Raw genomic sequence first — 19,544 nt, forward strand, 5'->3', positions numbered from 1 at the left:
TGCTACGTACCTACTGCCGAAAGGACGTTGTACGTTCTATCATTAATTTCAATCCAGTGCGATTGTTAAAAATACGCCACAAAATACAGCTGTCCATCGCTTCGAAGTTCATTTGTAGAACGGCATCATTCTTAAATTAATTCTCGAGACAGATTTTTCAAATACAAATTTAAATGAATGATCACAAGATTCCAAACCATTCAGACCATCAAATTTACCGATTAGGAAGACACTGTTGGAGTTCATGTCTATTTCTTTTCGAAAAATTTTAATAAAGAATTTGTAATTGTAGGTGTAGGTGTTGTTTAAATGGCGACCATAAATGTGTGGACTCGCTATGGAATTACTAATTGCAATGACGGAGACAATGATGTTGTGAAAAAAAATAGTAAAGTGAGATTCGAAACGTACAGCTTGGAAAAACCGTTGTTTTCATAACATTCTCCAAATAAACTTCTTCAATACCAAAACCCGAGATACTAAAAGTCATATGATGAACAAAAGGTTGCTAAGGCTTGTTTTACTCTACATTCAAAAAGATATGCAGTACGAGTGTCAAAAAGTTATGCATTTTGCAAAAACAAAAAAAATAATTTTGTGAATGAAATTAAACTTTCCTGTATTCATTTTCTACACTGTATACAGTATGACCTATTCTAAATGGAATCACCCTTATAAAACATAAATTTTTCACCAATAGTTTTTTTTTCATTGAATAAACATTTGAGGAGTCTTAGGTTTCAAATTTTTGATGAAAAAACCACGTCGAAATGCTTTCATCTTGAAATATGCCATTAGGCTAAGTTTTATCACTGTCCGAAAGTTGATTATAATCTGTTCATTGTCATGAGTGAAAAAAAGTGGAAAAAATGATGTAATTAATTATCGTTTGATCGTGAACAGATTTTGATGAAAATTATATTCCTTGGTGAACCAAAACATTCTAAATCCAATTGAGCTGGTCATAATTTTAAAATAGTTCTTGAATTGAATTGTTCAATCCGCTCATATACAGTGCATTTATTTAATATCCCCCTTTTATTTTTCGAACGGATCAACTCAAAAAATTGAAATTTGGGATCATGAAATTAATGCATGAATAATTTATTTTGAAGTGAAATTGACAGATGAAACTTTCAAGATGGCTACTGAGCGCCATCTGGGAGAAAAAATTAAATGTAAAGGGTGATCTTGTGACACATCTTTTTGAAGCTCCTGACAAATGTTTTACAACCCTAGAATATAATGTCAATATTTTCAACTATTCAAAATGGCGGAACTTTCCACACTCAATGTTTTTGAAAAAAAAAACAATAATTCCTACCCTATTAGAAGTCGAGTCGCCATGGCTGATAAATTTGAACACTTCAACCACAATATTGCCTATCTCAATATGAAGCAAAAACTTTCTAATTGTGTATAGTCAAAGTAAATGGTATTGTGCATACTTAAAGGTGTTGGCGCTCTCAAAGGCCAAAAAAACCTTGTGATGTACTGTTTGGAACCTTTGGTCTAGTAATGAATATTACTGAAGTTTTTTCCCAACACCAAAATCATTATTTTTAACACCTCGACACGTGTTTCGATCACCAATTGATCATCTTCAAGAGGAAGATTGAACTGGAAAAAGTTGCAAAGCTAACCCTATTTATCTATATGGTGACGAATATAATGCGAGGATGGTTATAGTCGTCGTGTTGTCAATGTTCAATTCAGGAACTGATCGCGATTTGAGTGTTTAAACTCGATATTGGTGCAGTTATAATTACTTAATACTTTTGTTATCTGTTTAAAATGATTCAAATAGCGATGGTGAACAATGCGAAAAAGGGATACCAGTGAATAAGATTTGGATGCATTTGAAGATTGAAACCAAGAGAGTATGCTTCAATGTATATAAGAATCTACATCTCAAGTTTGGTTTCGAGGGAAACAAACTATTACAAGCAACATCAGATTTGACCGAAATTCTCATTTGTATGTGAAATAGTCAAAAACAAACCTTATGAACGCAAGACGCGATGTGATACGGGATTACCAAAATCTTCAGATGTTCATCTAAAAAAATCATTGAAAAAATCAATATACGACGGTTACAAAAGCAATGAGATTCCTACAACTTTAATCATAAGGAAGAAATTGGATACTTCCGGCCATAACGTAAGCTGTTGTGACAAAACTCTTCAGAATTGGATAAAGAAACTAGGATTTAGATTCAAAATAATGAACAAACGTCTAGTAGTTTTGGAAAGCATTAGAATAGTGGAATTTTCTATTTGGAGGAAACTTGGTATGACAGTCACAACACATTTACGAAAGGGCGGACTAATGGTTCGAGAATGTGTACGCCAAACATGCCTGCAAACAAAGGATCGTGACCAATCATTGCATTGCATTGCGGAAGAAGTAAAGGATGGGTTCCGAATTCTTTGAAATTATATGGAAAAAAAAACTTGAGGACTGCAATGTTGACTATCATCAGAACATGTAAGCTAATACTTTTGAGGAATGGTTTGAAAACACATTGATCCCAAATTTGGATGCGAATAGTGTAATAGTTCTTGACAACGCTTCCTATCATTCGCGACAGCTTATAAAAGTACCGAATAAAAATTCGAGGAAAGATGAAATACAAAGTTTTTTAATGGATAACAATTTGTATTTTGGAGATAACTATACCACAAACTAACGACTTGAAATTTCACAGACAAAAACATTTGAAAAAGTGTATTCCCTTCAGAATATTGCTGAAAAGTATGGACACACCATACTGAGACTTCCCCCGTATTTTTGTGTTTTCAATCTCATCGACTCAATTTGGGAAAAATTTAAACAAAGCAACAGGCGTAAAAATAATTTTCCAAAGGTAATAGAGCTAATTGAAGAAGTATCTTCTATATGGAGATTGGTCACTTCCATAGTAATGGTGGAAATAAATTCATTATTTCATCTTTTCGACGTTTCGGCTCCTGCTTTTGAGCCATTTTGAAGAATCACTTGAAACTGTACTTACATGACTCGAGGACGAGGTCGCAATCTCCCTTGCCCCCGTGTCTTGTCACTAGCTCTATGCTTGCTCTGTTCAGCTCTACGTGCGGTTCAACCCGGACAACAGTATATCACATACACACACACACACACACACACACACACACACACACATATATATATATATATATATATATATATATATATATATATATATATATATATATATATATATATACAGTGTGACCCATTTAAAATGGAACCACCCCTGTAGAATGTGCATTTTTCAATCAATCTCAATTTTTTTTTATTGAAATATTAAGCATGAAAAACTGTATCTTGACACTAACTTTCACAATTTTAGTTTCATTTCCAAGGCACTCTATAGTTTTTTTTGTTTGTCAAAAACGGCAAAAGTTTATTAGGCAATATTTGTTTTCAAATTTGACTACACCACTGGATTCGTAGTCGTTATAAATCAAAACTGTCAAATTTTCATTAAAAAATATTTGTTAACAACGAAGTTACAACAACTTCAATTTTGGAAACAAAGTATTTGTTTGTAATTTTTATTCAGATTATTTCAATATTAGTTCAATACTGATACATATACAATAAAATTAATGCTAAAAATAGCAGCATAATGTTTACACAACCTTAACTGACAATATACCAGAATGACAGGGAGACGTTATTCAGAAATACTAACCAAATAATTCAATATCAACTGGCGAAAACTGTTTTGCGATAAAGTCCAGTCCAATCTGACAACACTGTCATCACCAAGTAGAACACCAGTGAATTTGTACAGTGAAAATCCGAAGTCAACAGCTCAATGCGTTCTACAGTTATAACTCCTGAAAATATGGTAATGTGAGAGATTTGTGGTGCAAGCGTTTTGTAATGAAAATCTGACTACGCCACTGGATTTGTGGATAATATTCCCTTAAAATCATTCATTTGAGTGTAGGTTACGAGAAGTGAAAATTAAAATAAAAATTGAATAATTGAATAACAGAAAATTAAAAGTTCATTTTCAAGTTACGCAGTAGTAGACCAAGTTCAGAATCTCATGTCATGGGATCTCCCAATTGCGCTTTTACCAAATCTTGATAGAATCTTGAAGTATTAATGGTCATACTTGTAAGCTTTTTGGAAGTTTCCCAATAATAAATAATAGTACTTTTGTAACAGCGCACCTGGAAAATCACATTTTATGAGATTCTGAACTTACTCTACCTTCTTCTATAGCTGATGAAAACAAAATGTATACAAACAAGTTTCAAAGTATTTATTCAACAATTAATTGCCATTAAGAAAAAACTGATACTAAAATAAACATTGATTTAAAACTAAACATTCAAATTTTTGTGGCTTCTACCAAACCTCCATTAAGTTCAATACATTTATCGTATCTCTTCCGAATATTGTTTACACTATTTCTAATTTGTTGAACTGTAATTTCGGCACAAGCTTGTCGTATCCTTTGCATGAGTTCAGCTCGATTCGTTGGTCTTGTTCTGTATACTTTTTGTGTCAGAATACCCCACAGAAAAAAGTCTAATATTGTTAGATCAGGCGATCTAGGTGGCCATTCAATTAAGTCACTACCTCGTCCTACCCAATGATTTGGAAACTGGTTATTTAGCCACTCTTTAACAATCCTCGAATTGTGCACGGAACAGCCGTCGAGCTGAAAATATAAATTTACTTGTTCCGCAAGAGGCATTTCATCTATTTCGTCCGATAATTGGTTATTTAGAAATTCCAAAAAATTTTGCCCGTTTATGTTTCCATCAAAAAAATATGGACCTATTATTCTATTTTGTACTATACCACACCAAACGTTAACTTTTTCGGAATATTGACTTTTACAATTTTTGATCCAGTGCGGATTTTCCGTAGCCCAATACCGAGCATTTTGCGATGAAACTACCCCATTGGTGCTGAAAGAAGCTTCATCACTAAACATTATGCAGTTTAAAAAATTTCTTGTATTCAGGTACTCGCCTTGTGCCCACAAACAAAATTCCATACGTTTCACTTCATCACCTGCCTTTAAAGAGTGAAGAAATTTAGGTTTGAATGCTCTCATTTTGTTTTGTTTAAGACATCGTCGAATAGTCTCTCTCGGTAAGTTTAAATCCAAACTGGCGACTCGTAAACTTCTGTTTGGGTGGTTTCTAAAATAATCTAAAACAGCACCTTCGTTTAAATTTCTTCTTCGGTGATTATTTTTTAAAATATGTTTGCTGACTGCACCGGTTTCTTTAAATGTTTTGTTAATTTTACTGACGGTGCTTCTGTCAATGGGAAGTCGATTTGGATGTCTGTGATTAAATATCCTAGCTGCTTCTCTTTCACTATGATAATTGTCCCCAGAAATTCTCACAATTTCAATTCATTCTTCTAATGATAATTGCAAAGCCATTATTAAATGCACTAACAACTATTATTTTATTTATGATTAACTGTCAAAATCACAGCCTACTGTTGATTTATTATAAAACCTTTGCATAATGAGTTCAGCTTCCTCAAATTATTGATATCCCCTCTAAAAGATTGTTTTAACTGAGTTATGAAGAATTTACAGGGAACAATTTTTGTCCTGCTCTCTGTTTTATTATTGAATAAATGATTTCCATGCTTTAAATCAATTTGATTTTAGCGGCTATGCGGAAGAATGTACTGAGTACTGCATAACTTGAAAATGAATTTTTAATTTTCTGTTATTCTAGAATACACTTCTCGTAACCTACACTCAAATGTATGATTTTAAGGGAATATTATCCACAAATCCAGTGGCGTAGTCAGATTTTTATTACAAAACGCTTGCACCACAAATCTCTCGCATTACCATATTTTCAGGAGTTATAACTGTAGAACGCATTGAGCTGTTGACTTCGGATTTTCACTGTACAAATTCACTGGTGTTCTACTTGGTGATGACAGTGTTGTCAGATCTCAAATATGTCTATAATCTGAATAAAAATTACAAACAAATACTTTGTTTCCAAAATTGAAGTTGTTGTAACTTCGTTGTTAACAAATATTTTTTAATGAAAATTTGACAGTTTTGATTTATAACGACTACGAATCCAGTGGTGTAGTCAAATTTGAAAACAAAAATTGCCTAATAAACTTTTGCCGTTGACAAACAAAAAAACCATAGAGTGCCTTGGAAATGAAACTAAAATTGTGAAAGTTAGTGTCAAGATACAGTTTTTCATGCTTAATATTTCAATAAAAAAAAATTGAGATTGATTGAAAAATGCACATTCTACAGGGGTGGTTCCATTTTAAATGGGTCACACTATATATATATATATATATATATATATATATATATATATATATATATATATATATATATATATATATATATATATATATATATATGACTCAAAGGGGAAAATTTGTGGACAGAACACTCAAAATAATGAAGGCACGTGTTTCTGGCTATTAGCCTCATCAGCGCGGGGCAGCCAATTGCAAAGATGGACAACAACTGGTTACCAAAAATGAAAAACTTCACATATGCACGGTGTCACCAACAGCAGCTTACCGCACATTTGTGGTTTCAATTAGAAGACCTAGCATTCCCAGTCATCATCCAACATCACCACGCAGGCACGCAGCTATAGCTACCTGCGTGACTTCCACAAATTTTCCCCTTTGATTTATTTCATACACACTCTGGGAAATTCAACAGCTTAAGGTTTCCAAATTAGTCTACCCCAATGTTGGATATAGACCTGAATCATAAACAAAATGTATATTGTCAACTTGATGACGGACTATTACACTTGTAGGAATGCAGTGCATCATTAAAATGTTCGGAGGTAAACAATATAAATGACCATACCGATCGCCCGATTGAAGACCATTGGACTTTTCCCTATACGGGGATATTTAAGGCAGAAAGTTCAATAAACTTGGCCAATTACTGTCATTCAGCAACTAGGGATACAATTTGGAAGTACTCCTTCAATATGAAACCACAGTTTATAAACGACGTAGAAGACGTTTGTTGAAGATCCTTCGTACCTTTTATATTAAGCTTGAAGAACATTCCTAATACCTCCATTGTTAACACTTATTATGAATTGAAGTCAATATCAGTAACAATTCAATTAGAAGTGTTCTGAACTTTTCAGTTTTTCAAGGACAAAACACAAGCACTACAGGAAAATCCTTAAGGCGCTCTCAGAGTGGTGCATGTGCGAAAGTAGCGATTCGCATTGGATTTGAATCGCTGGAAATTAAATCCATTTGGGAAAACGTTGTCAGGAAGTTTATCCCACATAAATGCAGTTCTCCAGATGAAAGAGTTCGAGGTCTACTGAGTTGAACCTCAAAAAGATGAGCAGCCACAAGCCATAGCGTATTTCTGACATGTGCCAAGTCACTTGAACGCCTCTCGTGAGAGTATGTATGAAAGAGAGACTAATCTCCAACCTTTCTTCAATGTTGCAAGTGACATTCATGTCTCCAATCAGGCGGATAACTTTTTTCTAGATGGAAGCTTGCCTGTGCTTCAGAGTATGCTTAGATGCGGAGCTACATACATGTGAAAAAGTGTCCAAAGAAGGTCTGAGCTTCATGAAGCATCGAGAGTTGCTGAGGTTTGAACAGTTTTCTGGTTCGGAACAGTGTTGTAGCATTAGTCTTTTATCATTAGAATGAGGAATTTTTGTTTGATGATTTGGCAACATTTCTTCTCAGAAGTTTTCAATTGTGAATGGAAATTCGAGAAGCAAGGGAGAATCGCAAGAAAAATTGTCGGGAGTCGGTCGGTCCGGTTCATATTGTTTAAACTATAAACCATGATTAGGTATAGTTTTTAGGTGAAAGTTAGTGTTAAGTATTAGAATGAAATGAAACGCTTCCGGCTCACAACTATACATACATTCCTAATTCCAAAACCAAACCACAACTGAACTCCGTTTCCCACGAGTCGGTAGCTCATGTAAAAAAATGTACAATAAAAACCTTTGTTTTTATACATGATCCGATATCTAACACCTTTCCCTTTTAACAATTGCAGTCGGAAACCAATACCATTAGATATGGGAACATCTAATAATTTAAGGAATATATACAAATATATACATATATACACAAATTATACAAATATACAATGAATATATTACAAACAATTTCAATATGTCAATTTATCTGGGGGCCGAATCTGACTACGCCGTCTTAAAATTCTATCATTATCAGATTTTATATTTTCCCGGGTAACATCTAATATGTCAGCTGCTTCCGAAGATGAGGGAATTTCTTCAATTTTTTATGAGAGGGTAGAGCGAGGTATTATATTAATTGCCTTATCCTTCCCTTCCGTTTCAAAAGTCTTATTTGCTTTCAGTTGATTTTTGTGTCTTTTCCATTTTAAACCTCCCTCTACCTCTACAATATAAGTTCTACTTCCAATTTTCTTTAAAATTATTCCTTCACACCACGGTGACTTTCTCGGTCTGAAATCTCGCACCCAAACCTTTTCGAGTTCACTAAAAATAATATCCTTTTTATAACCATAATATTTTATTTGATATTCCTGTTTTTTATGAACCTCTCTTCAACTGAGGGTAGCATTAAATCGAATCTGGTATGCATTTTTCGTCCCAATAGTAATTTAGACAGTGTCTCCCCGGTGGTAGTGTGTGGAGTATTTCTGTAGTAAAATAAAAAATAATTTATGATATTGATATGATTGATAGGGCCTTTTTTATTATTTTAACTGCTGATCCTGCCAACCCATTTGTGGCAGGATGATATGGGGCTCCTGTAATATGCTTGATACCTTGTTTTTTCAAAAAAAATTGAAATTCATCCGACAAAAATGATTGAGCATTATCGGTACAGAATTCCCTGGGTAGCCCAAATCTTGCGAAAACACTAGTAAGAATTTCTATGGTAGTTTTGGAAGACATATTATTTATTTGAAAACATTCGATCCACTTGGATGTGGCGTCCTCCAAAACTAGAAAGTAACTGTTAAAGATTGGACCAAAAAAATCTGCGTGCAACCTTGTCCACACTTCTTTGGGCCAATTCCAAGGCTTCAGTGATATTTTCGAGGGATTATTAGAAAATTTTGCACAAATTTTACAAGTCCTTGTCACTTCTTCAATGTTTGCGTCCATTGACGGCCACCATACATAGGATCTTGCTAGTGCTTTCATTTTTACTATACCTATGTGAACCGAGTGAATTTCTGTTAGAACATTTGACACAATGTTACGGAATTACTATACGATAGCCCCACATTACACAATCTTGTTCTATTGTTAATTCTTTATTTCGGATAAAAAATGGTTGAAGTTCTTTTGAAACAAATTTCGGCCACCCATTTCGTATATAAAACATAACTTTACTCAAAATCGGATCTACTCTTGATTCTTGTCTAATCTGAGAAAAGTTTAACGGAAAATTCTTCTTTTCTAGTAAATTAAAGTAGGACATAGAATCAAATGTCTCGTTATAGTGAATTGATGCACCAAAATCATTATTTTGCCTATCTATTTTTATGCGTGAAAGATAATCTGTTGTATTTTTATTCGATGGAATATATTTAATTTCATAATCAAAAGCTGATAATATGTGAGCCCAACGCTGTAGGCGGTTTGCAGAGAAAACAGGCAAACTCTTATTTTCTCCAAATATAATAAGTAATGGTTTATGATCACAGTAAAGAAAAAATTTTCTCCCATACAAATACTGAAAAAAATGTTTTACACCGAATATTATAGCCAGTCCCTCCTTTTCTATTTGTGAATATTTTATCTCGGCTGATGTCAACATCCGAGATGCAAATGCAATAGGTCGTTCAACATTGTCGTTATAAATATGACTGATCACTGAACCAATTGCAAAATTATAAGAATCCACCGTTAATTTCAAAGGTCTATTCGGATCATAGTGAGCTAAAACCGTATTTGACAATAACATTTTTTAAATTTTTTTCAAAACTATTTTAGCGCTCTGTGGTCCATTGCCACTCAACTCCCTTTTTTAACAAACAGTATAAAGGCTGCAAAATCATTGATGCATTTTGTACAAATTTACAATAATAGTTTGCCATACCTAGAAACGATTTTAACTAACTAATATTTCGTGGTTGAGGACATGGTTTTATTGCATAAACTCTATCTTCCGATTTATAGAGACCGGTTTTATCAATTTTGTGACCCATATATATAACGGAATCTTGAAAGAAAGCACATTTTTCCTTACGGACTTTCAAGCCACACTCTTGGAGACGTTGTAAAACTAACACTAATCTCTCATAATGCTCTTTGTCATCTTTGCCCGTGATAAGAAGATCATCTAAGAAACACACTACCCCGGGAATTGTGAAATAACTTTTAAATTAAATTATTAAATTATCATTTATTAACTTCAGGTACAACATAAAATATAGAATATAGACAGAGTAAAAACAAGTTAAGTTAATAAACTAAGGAGTCACATAAACTGTTTCCAGTTTGTGTGTGACTGTGAAAATTACAATCAAAGTTAAAATCACATATATATATATATATATATATATATAGATATATATATATATATATATATATATATATATATATATATATATATATATATATATATATATATATATATATATATAGAGGAGAAGGTAATCGTTGCTGACTAGTTAGAAATGGAACCAACAAATAATGGGGCTGAGAAGCAAATGAAAGAGTACTCTTTAAAGTTTGTCCAAGCTTTCGGAAATTTAATAAATTGTTTCCATCATCAGGGATGAACTTTTTTGAGGATGTTTCATACGATGGTTATGTAAAATATTGGACACAACATGATGGATGAACATTGATACAATACATTTATAAAACTGGTTAAAGGATGTCTAATATTGGATAAAATATTTGTGAAAAACGTTACAGTTTAAAATTAATTTGAAGAAAGAATAATTATTATTATTATTATTATTCTTATATATATATATATATATATATATATATATATATATTATATATATATTTATATATATATATATATATATACATATATATTTACACACACATACACACATATGCACATATATACATACATACACATATACACATACATATGGTCAGTTTGTTTTTCGATTTAAAGATATATTTGTATAATAACGGAACACTATTTGAGGTTAAAAACTATATATGTATGGACACAGAAATATTATCAATACACTATTTTATGTATCTCTGTACGTGGCAAACTGGTAATGTAGTCATTTAATCGTTTTTTAAATTCATTTTGGTTTTTTGAACTTTATATTTGATTGGGTAGCGAATTAAAAAATTTGAGGCTGAGGTAGCTGTAGCTTTTTTGTCCTACAACTTTGTTCATAAACGGCATTTTGAAGTCAAGTTGTTTTGTTCGAGTGTTGTATTCGTGTTCTATCCTGGGGTGTTTTTGTTTTGATTTGAAGCATTTTATATTAGTAAGCAGAAAGAAGAGCTGCACGGGATCAAATATATTTGTTTCGTGATAAAGAACATCTGTTGGGTGATTCCTCTTTTTTTTTGAAAATTATTTTAAGGATTCTTTTTTGTGTTATTATCAGTTTATTCATAGTAGTCTTTCCAGCTGATCCCCATGCCAGTATCCCGTAAGTTATATGCGTTTGGATGAGAGCGAAATATAACGTTTTGAGTGTTTTGTTGTCTAATATGTCTCTTAGGACCTTGAAACGGTGCATTAGAAATTGGAGTTTTTTTATTACATAGATTATACATATGGGATTCCCATTTGAGTTGGTCATCAATAACAATCCCGAGATATTTAAACTGTTTAACAGGTGTGATATTAAACAAGCTGGACACATTGAGGGAAGTAAAAGATGGTGAGGGGCGCGCAGAAGCATAAATTGGTAGGTAGTACGTTTTGCTGAAATTTATTGTGAGGAGTTTATGTGAAAACCATTTTCTGATATTTCATAAAAAATGGCTGTGTCATCAGCATATGTGAAAATTTTTCCTATTGTTGGTACTGAGAATAAGTCATTAAGGTAAATATTGAAAAGAATTGGGCCCAGGGTAGTTCCCTGAGGCACACCATATTCTATATTCTTGTATTGACTTTTGTGGTTTCCAATTTTTACGCATTGCTTTCTGTTTAGCAGGTAACTCTGAAACAGCTTTAGTGTTGTTCCTCTTATACCTATGTTTTCAAGTGATTTAAGAAGGAGTGGGTGGCTAACTGTGTCAAAAGCCTTTGACAGGTCTATGAAGACACATAGAGATGCCTTCTTGTTATCCATAGCAGAATACATTTCAGTTGTTAGGTCTAGGACAGCATCTTGGGTCGACACACCTTCTCGAAAACCATATTGTCTACAGGAAAGAATGTTATATTTTTTGAGGTAGGACGATAGTCGTATTTTTATAATTTTTTCGAAAATTTTGGCTACAGAAGTGATCAGTGATATTGGTCGATAGTTTATAGGTTCATTTTTATCGCCGTTTTTATAAATTGGTATCACTTGTGTCAATTTCAGCGCGGATGGAAAAATACCGTCTATGAAAGATTTATTTATTAAATATACTAATGGTTCGGCTATGAATGGAATTGTGTTTTTCAAAAGTTCAGCCTTTATTCCATCGACCCCCACCGCTTTTCTGTTTTTCAATGATAGAATTATATTTTTTATTTCGGTGGAATCAGTAGGAAATAAAAACATTGACATATGATTATTGATATTTCTTCTCGGACATTTATAATTTGGATCGACTTTTATTTCTCTTGCTAATTTTTTGCTTATATTGATGTAATGATCATTAAAATTATCAGCAATTTCGGGAATATTATCCGTGGATCTTCCTTCTATATTTATATGTGTTATTTTATTTATTGGCCTTTTTTTCCCACAAATTTCTCCAACAGTTTCCCACAATTTTGAGTTATCACTTTTATATTTTTCAATATCATTCCGGTAAAAAGTAATTCGTGCCTTTTTTATAGTACTGTTTAATTTATTTCGATAGAGTTTGTACTTCCTTTTCAAACTGTCATCATTTGGGTTGCGTAGATACTCTTGAAACATGCGGTCTCTAGTGTTTATTGAATTTATTATTCCGTTTGTAATCCATATTTTCCTTTTTTTTTGCTTAGACTTTTTTTTGTAGCTGCATTCGGAAATTTTATTATCAAGGATTTCTATAAAAAAAATTTGTTGCAGATTCTAGTTTAGTTGCGCGATATACTGGTTCCCAGTCAACCGTCTGAATATGCGTCCTAAGTTTATTATAGTCTACTGCTGTATAATTATTCACAAACCGTTCAGTTTCATTAATTTTTTTATCTAGTACAATTTGGAGATATGTAGTATAGTGGTCTGTGAGTTTTGTTGTAATGATAATAGGTAGTAAAAAATCAGTGTCGGATTTAGTTCTAATGAACATGTGGTCCAGACAAGATTTTGTATTTTCAGTCACCCTTGTATAATTACTTATCAAAGATATAAATTCAAATTCTCCCATAAGATTCAGGTATTCGATTGTTGATATATCCATATTCTCATCCATTATATCAATATTTATGTCTCCAAGAAAGATGAAATAATCTGCCTTATTTTCGCATTGTCTGAGATATGCTTTCAAAGAATTTACAAACAGTTTACAACAATAGGAAGGGTTTTTATACATAGCGAGAATAGATAAACTTCTGTTATTGAAATAAATATGGCAAAAGATCATGTTGTTTTCGTTGCTCAACTTCACTATTTCATATGTGAACTCAAGATCTGATTTAATGAACATCACTACACCATCGTTCTGATTGTACATTCCTTCATTGTATACTATGTTATAACCATCGATGTGATATAAATTCAAATCTTGAATTTGTCTCGTCTCAGTGAGAACAATAACTTCTGGTTTATCATTTAGTTGTTGCAAGTAACATAATAAGTCGTTGAAATTTTTATGTATACTCCGTATATTATTGTGGATTATCTTAAAATTTGCCTTATTGTTGTTTATTTTCACGACTTCATTACATTCTGCCAGGTTAGATAATATTTCTGTCTCAACTGTACTCAATTCAAAATTCTTAATATACTTTTCCATTTCACAGGAGTGACTGAGAGGTTTTTATTTGGGTTCATCAATTCAAAATTTTGCATAAGTTAAGTATATAAAGTTCATTAAAACATAGAAATTTAAGACTAGTTATTATGCTAAAAACAATTAGTTTGGTTTGGTTATTGATCTGGTTCTTGACTTACTTTCAATATTGGTTTCTGGTTTATTTTGGTGCTTTGTATGTTTTCCAGTTTTTGATGTCGTTTCTTCTTTGTTCTGTTCACTATTATGGAGCAGGAGTAGATTTTGTGGTATTCTCTGCAACTTTTCCTTTGTTAAAATATTTTTGTTGGTGAGAGTCTCAGATGTTTCCAACGTAAGTTTTGGGTATTGAATAGTTGGCGTTGCTGGAGCACTTTTCGTTTCTTGCAGTTCTTTTGCGTTATAAGCTACTCCATTTACAAATAATTTGTTTCCCCGCATTCATTGGATGTTTCCTGTTTTTCAGAATTTTTTTCTCTTCTCGCTGTTGTTGGGTGAGGTCCTGAGCGATGGATATTTGTTTACCTCGAAGTTTATTGCAATTTCGGAGTACAATTTTCTTCGTATAGTGGGAGATGAACTCAATTTTGATAGGACAGCTTTCCGTCTTTCCAAGTGAGTAGATGTCGTTGATATGCGTTTCATTCAGATCCACATCAATCAATTCTTTCAGGTCTTTACATATATTTTCAGGAGTTAGATGTTCTTTTCTTTTTTTGAGTCCGAAAACTATAATGTTATTTTTATTCTGATTACGTTTCAGATATTCAATTTCATTTTTTAATAATTGGTTTTCTTTCTCCAATTTTCTGAAATTCAGTTTTACTTCTTCTATGCTCAGTAAGAGGTTTGCTTCTGTCGCTTCTATATAATTTTTTATATGATTTCTATTGTTGACAATATCTTGGTGTAAAGATTCTAGTGTAACTATTTCTTTTTGCATTATTTGAGCAAAAGTTTTCAAGTTTTATTAGTTAAAATGACGAGACTATTGGTGGGATAGTTCTACACTGGCACGTATTTTATCAGTTGACATTTATTATTCACCTTTGTTCTTTGTTTACCTTTGTTAATTCCTAACTGAGATGCACTTTAATCACTGTCCACGATGGTAGATCGATGCACTTCCCTCTTAATCACACTTTAGGCACTGTTTCGCAATTTATTCCTTGTTCCAATTCGTCATTTGATGCACTTATAAGAGAGTAAATTTTACGTGATGTTACCCTATTCCACCAAAATAAATGTGCTCCATTTATTTTTCCATTAAATTTTGAAAAATAAATGGAGCACAATGTATTCCATATGGTAAGCGTTTGAAAGAAAATAACCCCTTGTGGGTGGATATTGTAACCAACTTTTGACTATCGTCTGACAATAACACTTGTTGGTAGGCTTCAGACAGATCTATTTTTGAAAATTTTTCACCACCTTGCAATTGATTAAACAAATACTCTATTCTCGGAAGAGGGTATCTTTGTACCTCCAGTTGAGGATTGAGGGTTATTTTAAAATCGCCACAGAGTCTAACTCCACCATTTTGTTTCAATATCGGAACGATGGGTGTTGCCCATTCTGAAAATTCGACAGGCATTAAAATATCATTATCAACTAATCTTTTTAATTCATTTTCTATTTTTGGTTTCAAGCTGAATGGAACAGGGTGCGCCTTATAAAATTTTGGAATGGCCCCTGGTTTTAATTTCAAAGTAACTTTAAATTTGTTAAAAGTGCCGAAATTATTTTCGAATACGGCACTATTTCATTTCATTAGTAAATTATCAGGATTGACAGTAAAACTTATATTGTTCAGATTATTTTCGATCTTATTCACTTCACTTATTCCTAAGTTTAACATTTTTAATCCATTTCTTCCTATTAATGGTGGACCTCCGTTTTTAATAATATATATTTTCAACATGTTTGCTTTACCTTCGTAAAATACTTCAACTTCTACAAATCCTAACGGCTTGAACGAAATTCCAACATAATCTCTTAACAACAAATCATTTTTCTGAAGTAACTTATTTCTAAAATGTTTTTGAAATAAACTTTCAGAAATTGCGGCATACGCAAAGCCGGAGTCGGCTTCAAAACTGAATGGTTTATTATCAATTATCAATTTAACACAGGTGGGTTTTACATTTCCTTTATTATCAATTTCGATATTTTCTAAATTAAACATAAACTCGGCAGTTTGTTCGGATTCTATGTCTTTTATGAAATTTTGGCTAACATTAGAACGATTGCACATTGGTGCCAAATGCCCCTTTTTCCCGCATTTATAACAACTGTTATTCCGGAACCTACACTCAGGACTTTTATGGTTTAATCGACCACATACATAGCACTTACTTGAATCTCGTGAAATACTTCCAGAAGAAAGCACATTTCACTGTGCACACCCTGTCCTACCTGTTGCTATCCCTTTGTGAACCCTACTGCTTTCCGGGGAACGACTGAAATGGACATCTTTAACTTTAATATTCGTTCTAACGGCTTCCGCTGCTACCACCTGCACTTCTTTTTGTTCTTTAATAGCGGATTCCTTTGCTAACGCTATTTTCACTACGGAAGCTAACGTTACTGCTTCACTTGATGCATCTTCCTCAAATAAACGGGACATAATTTTTTCGTTTCCCATCCCAATTACAAATATGTCTCGCAACACTATTTTCAATTGCTCCTCACTGAACTTGGAATTTGTAGCGAGACTTTTCAACTTTGCTTCCCATTCGGAAACACTTTCACTCATACTTTTTCGAGCATTGTAAAATTTTAAACGTTCCGAAAAGTAAGGGGAAAAATACACAGTTAGGATGTCGATGATTTCACTATAAGTTTTTGTTTCAGGTAAGTCCGGTATGCATAAATTACGCAGCAAAACATAGCACTCTTCGTTCAAAGTATTCATTAAGATTGTTTTTTTCCGTGTTTCTTCTTTGATTTCATTTGCAATGAAAAACTGTTTTAATCGTTCATTGAACACTAAGTCTGAGTTTTTGTGATCAAATACAGCGAGAGAACCAAAAAGTCCTGTTGCCATTGTTTTTTCTGTTCGATGTTTTTATTCTCACTTTGCCACACTTAACGAAAGAATTAATTTACGTGGAATTTCTTATATCCTCGTCGCCAATTGTTAAGTATTAGAATGAAATAAAACGCTTCCGGCTCACAACTATACATATATTCCTAATTCCAAAACCAAACCACAACTGAACTCCGTTTCCCACGAGTCGGTAGCTCATGTTAAAAAATGTACAATAAAAACCTTCGTTTTTATACATGATCCGATATCTAACAGTTAGTATGGCGAGTTATTCATTAGCCTACACGGTGGTGTTTTCCTAATGCCTCCTTTCCTCCCCAAAGCCGTTTCCAGCATCATCAGTAATCGAGAAGACAAAGTACGGATTAAATTAATGTAGGGATTTTCTTCATATTTCTCACATAACATTATCGGGATGTTCTAGAAATAAACAAAACAGAACAGTGTTTCAAGCTTTTGAGACATGATTGTGTCAAGACATATTGGTATCAATTTGAATCCTCAATAAACTTATATCTGGTTCGGAGACATTTATCTATTTGGAGAAAAGCAATGTATTCACTGAATAATATATATCTTTGGTGATTTTTCGAAAAATCATGAATTTTGCAGAAAATTATCCCTAAATTTTCAGATGATTTTATTATTTTTCCCAAATGACGTTCCATACGTGTCACATTTTGCTTTCAAATAATAATATTAGTGCCATTTCAATAACGTTTTTTATATGATTATGAAATTGAAAAAACTTCTTCAAATAAAATGAGTTTTTTCGTCATTCGTAAAGAAATGCATTTTTTTAAATTATACTGCTGATTTCATAATTGGAGTGACTATACATACTTGACATGAAACAAATAGAAACATTTCATGTTATTCATACAGAGTTATCGTTCCACTAGATAGGTTTCATTCTTGGGGACAATAACATTTGGCATACATTATTATCTTCTCCGCTCATGAATGCATCAACGAAAGAAAATATAAAAATATTGTTTATAAAAAGAAATATAATTGAATTATCTTCTCGTCCTACTCATATCACTAAGGAAGCTAAACTGTACCGGAATTTACAGTGGAATGACCCCATCAGGAGAGGATTCCATTGTGAAAAGAAATAACATCAATCTTCTGCATAATTTTCTATGCCGTTGGCACCAAAAAAACTTCATCAACTATTTTCTTCCAAGCGAAAAGTTTGATTTGGTTGAAAAATCAATTTTTTTTATTGAATAATTAATATAAATATTATTTTGAAAAAAATACCTGGTTGGGTTTCAACCAGTGACTCTTGTGTCAGTATTGATTGCAATTAGTATTTTTCCATAAAAAAAAGGTTAGTTTTTTTAGTTAAATATAAAATTTCAATAATTCTAAAATACAAATCATGAAATTAATTATAAAACATCAACAAAAATTAATGGGCGCTCCGGGGCGACTTCATTGATTCCAGTGGCGCATTTGCTTTTTCAGCTATAGGAAAACCCGGAAAAACCTGCAGCACCACATCATCTGAAGATCTTGATCTGCCAATATCCTCTCTCTCATAAAACAAAATGTAGGGTGTCTCCAGAGGCTCCAATAAATTCAAGACACGCCAAAACACTTAGTGACACGACTATCGTCAAACTTAAACCAGTTCGTTTCGTCTTTGACCAATGCGTAATAATGACTAGATTCTATGTCAGAACCACAGTGAACAATGACTGCATGAAGATTATAATAGTGGTTTGCTAGATTGAAGTGTTCATCTATATTGAACCTTCGTAGGAGTTTGGTGTTTCCGTTAGAGGTTGAGTCATGTTTGAAGATCATCAGTGTTTTCTTATAATAGTTAGTTAGGCGCATATTTGGCAATACAGTTGATTATCACCTGTTGAAAGTTCCATTTTCAGATGATTCAACAATAAGCTTTACACGGACTAGTTATTAGTCATATAAGGAAACGCTAGTTGAAGTTCCAGAAATCCACATACGATTTTGCTAATTCTTTAACATTTACTACAAAGTGAACAAGTGAGCAGGATTCTGCTACTGTTTTGCTCATGAAGAGTATTCAACAAAAACCCCAAGAATTCGAAACAATTCTCTTGTTGTCCTAACGAGTATCTAGTAGAATTCAAAGCCTCCAAGAAATCGGTTGGAGGGAAAGATGATACATAAGATGCATGAACAGATGTTTAAGTTTGGTGAATAGGTAGGAAACATTCTCGTTCTTGTTCATTATTAAAACCTCGTTCTTGCCACTCATATTATCATCATCATATATTTTTCATCTCAATATTCATAATATGATATTTTGTGGCTCAAAAGTAGCATCATTAACAATATTTTATGTGAGCAAGTTATGATTTCATCGGTATCACCCGTAGAAAATGAAGTAACCAAAGAATATGACCCTGAGTCTTGAAAGTATATAAACG

The 19,544-nt window shown here is 32.8% G+C and overlaps 2 protein-coding genes across 3 annotated transcripts in view; one reads left to right on the forward strand and one right to left on the reverse strand.

Annotated features, from left to right (window-relative positions):
• LOC141485907 (uncharacterized) overlaps positions 1 to 17,456 on the reverse strand; it is a 30,213-nt gene extending 12,757 nt beyond the window's left edge. Inside the window, exon 1 of one of the 2 annotated variants that reach the window (XR_012467528.1) lies at positions 16,428 to 17,456. Coding sequence is in view for 1 of the 2 variants with exons in the window: in XM_074183561.1 (XP_074039662.1) it covers positions 16,488 to 17,118 (631 nt within the window). In the remaining variant the exon portion in view is untranslated. The remainder of the gene's footprint in view (positions 1 to 16,427) is intronic. The other variant, XM_074183561.1, reaches the window with a different exon arrangement.
• The window catches only part of LOC111502320 (scavenger receptor class B member 1), a 277,624-nt gene that overhangs the window by 18,622 nt on the left and 239,458 nt on the right, over positions 1 to 19,544 (forward strand). The window lies entirely within an intron of this gene.

Source organism: Leptinotarsa decemlineata, unplaced genomic scaffold (genome assembly GCF_025532065.1).
Source record: "Leptinotarsa decemlineata unplaced genomic scaffold, Ldec_3_MD MMD2_tig00026340_RagTag_RagTag, whole genome shotgun sequence".
In the NCBI taxonomy this organism is placed as follows: domain Eukaryota; kingdom Metazoa; phylum Arthropoda; class Insecta; order Coleoptera; family Chrysomelidae; genus Leptinotarsa; species Leptinotarsa decemlineata.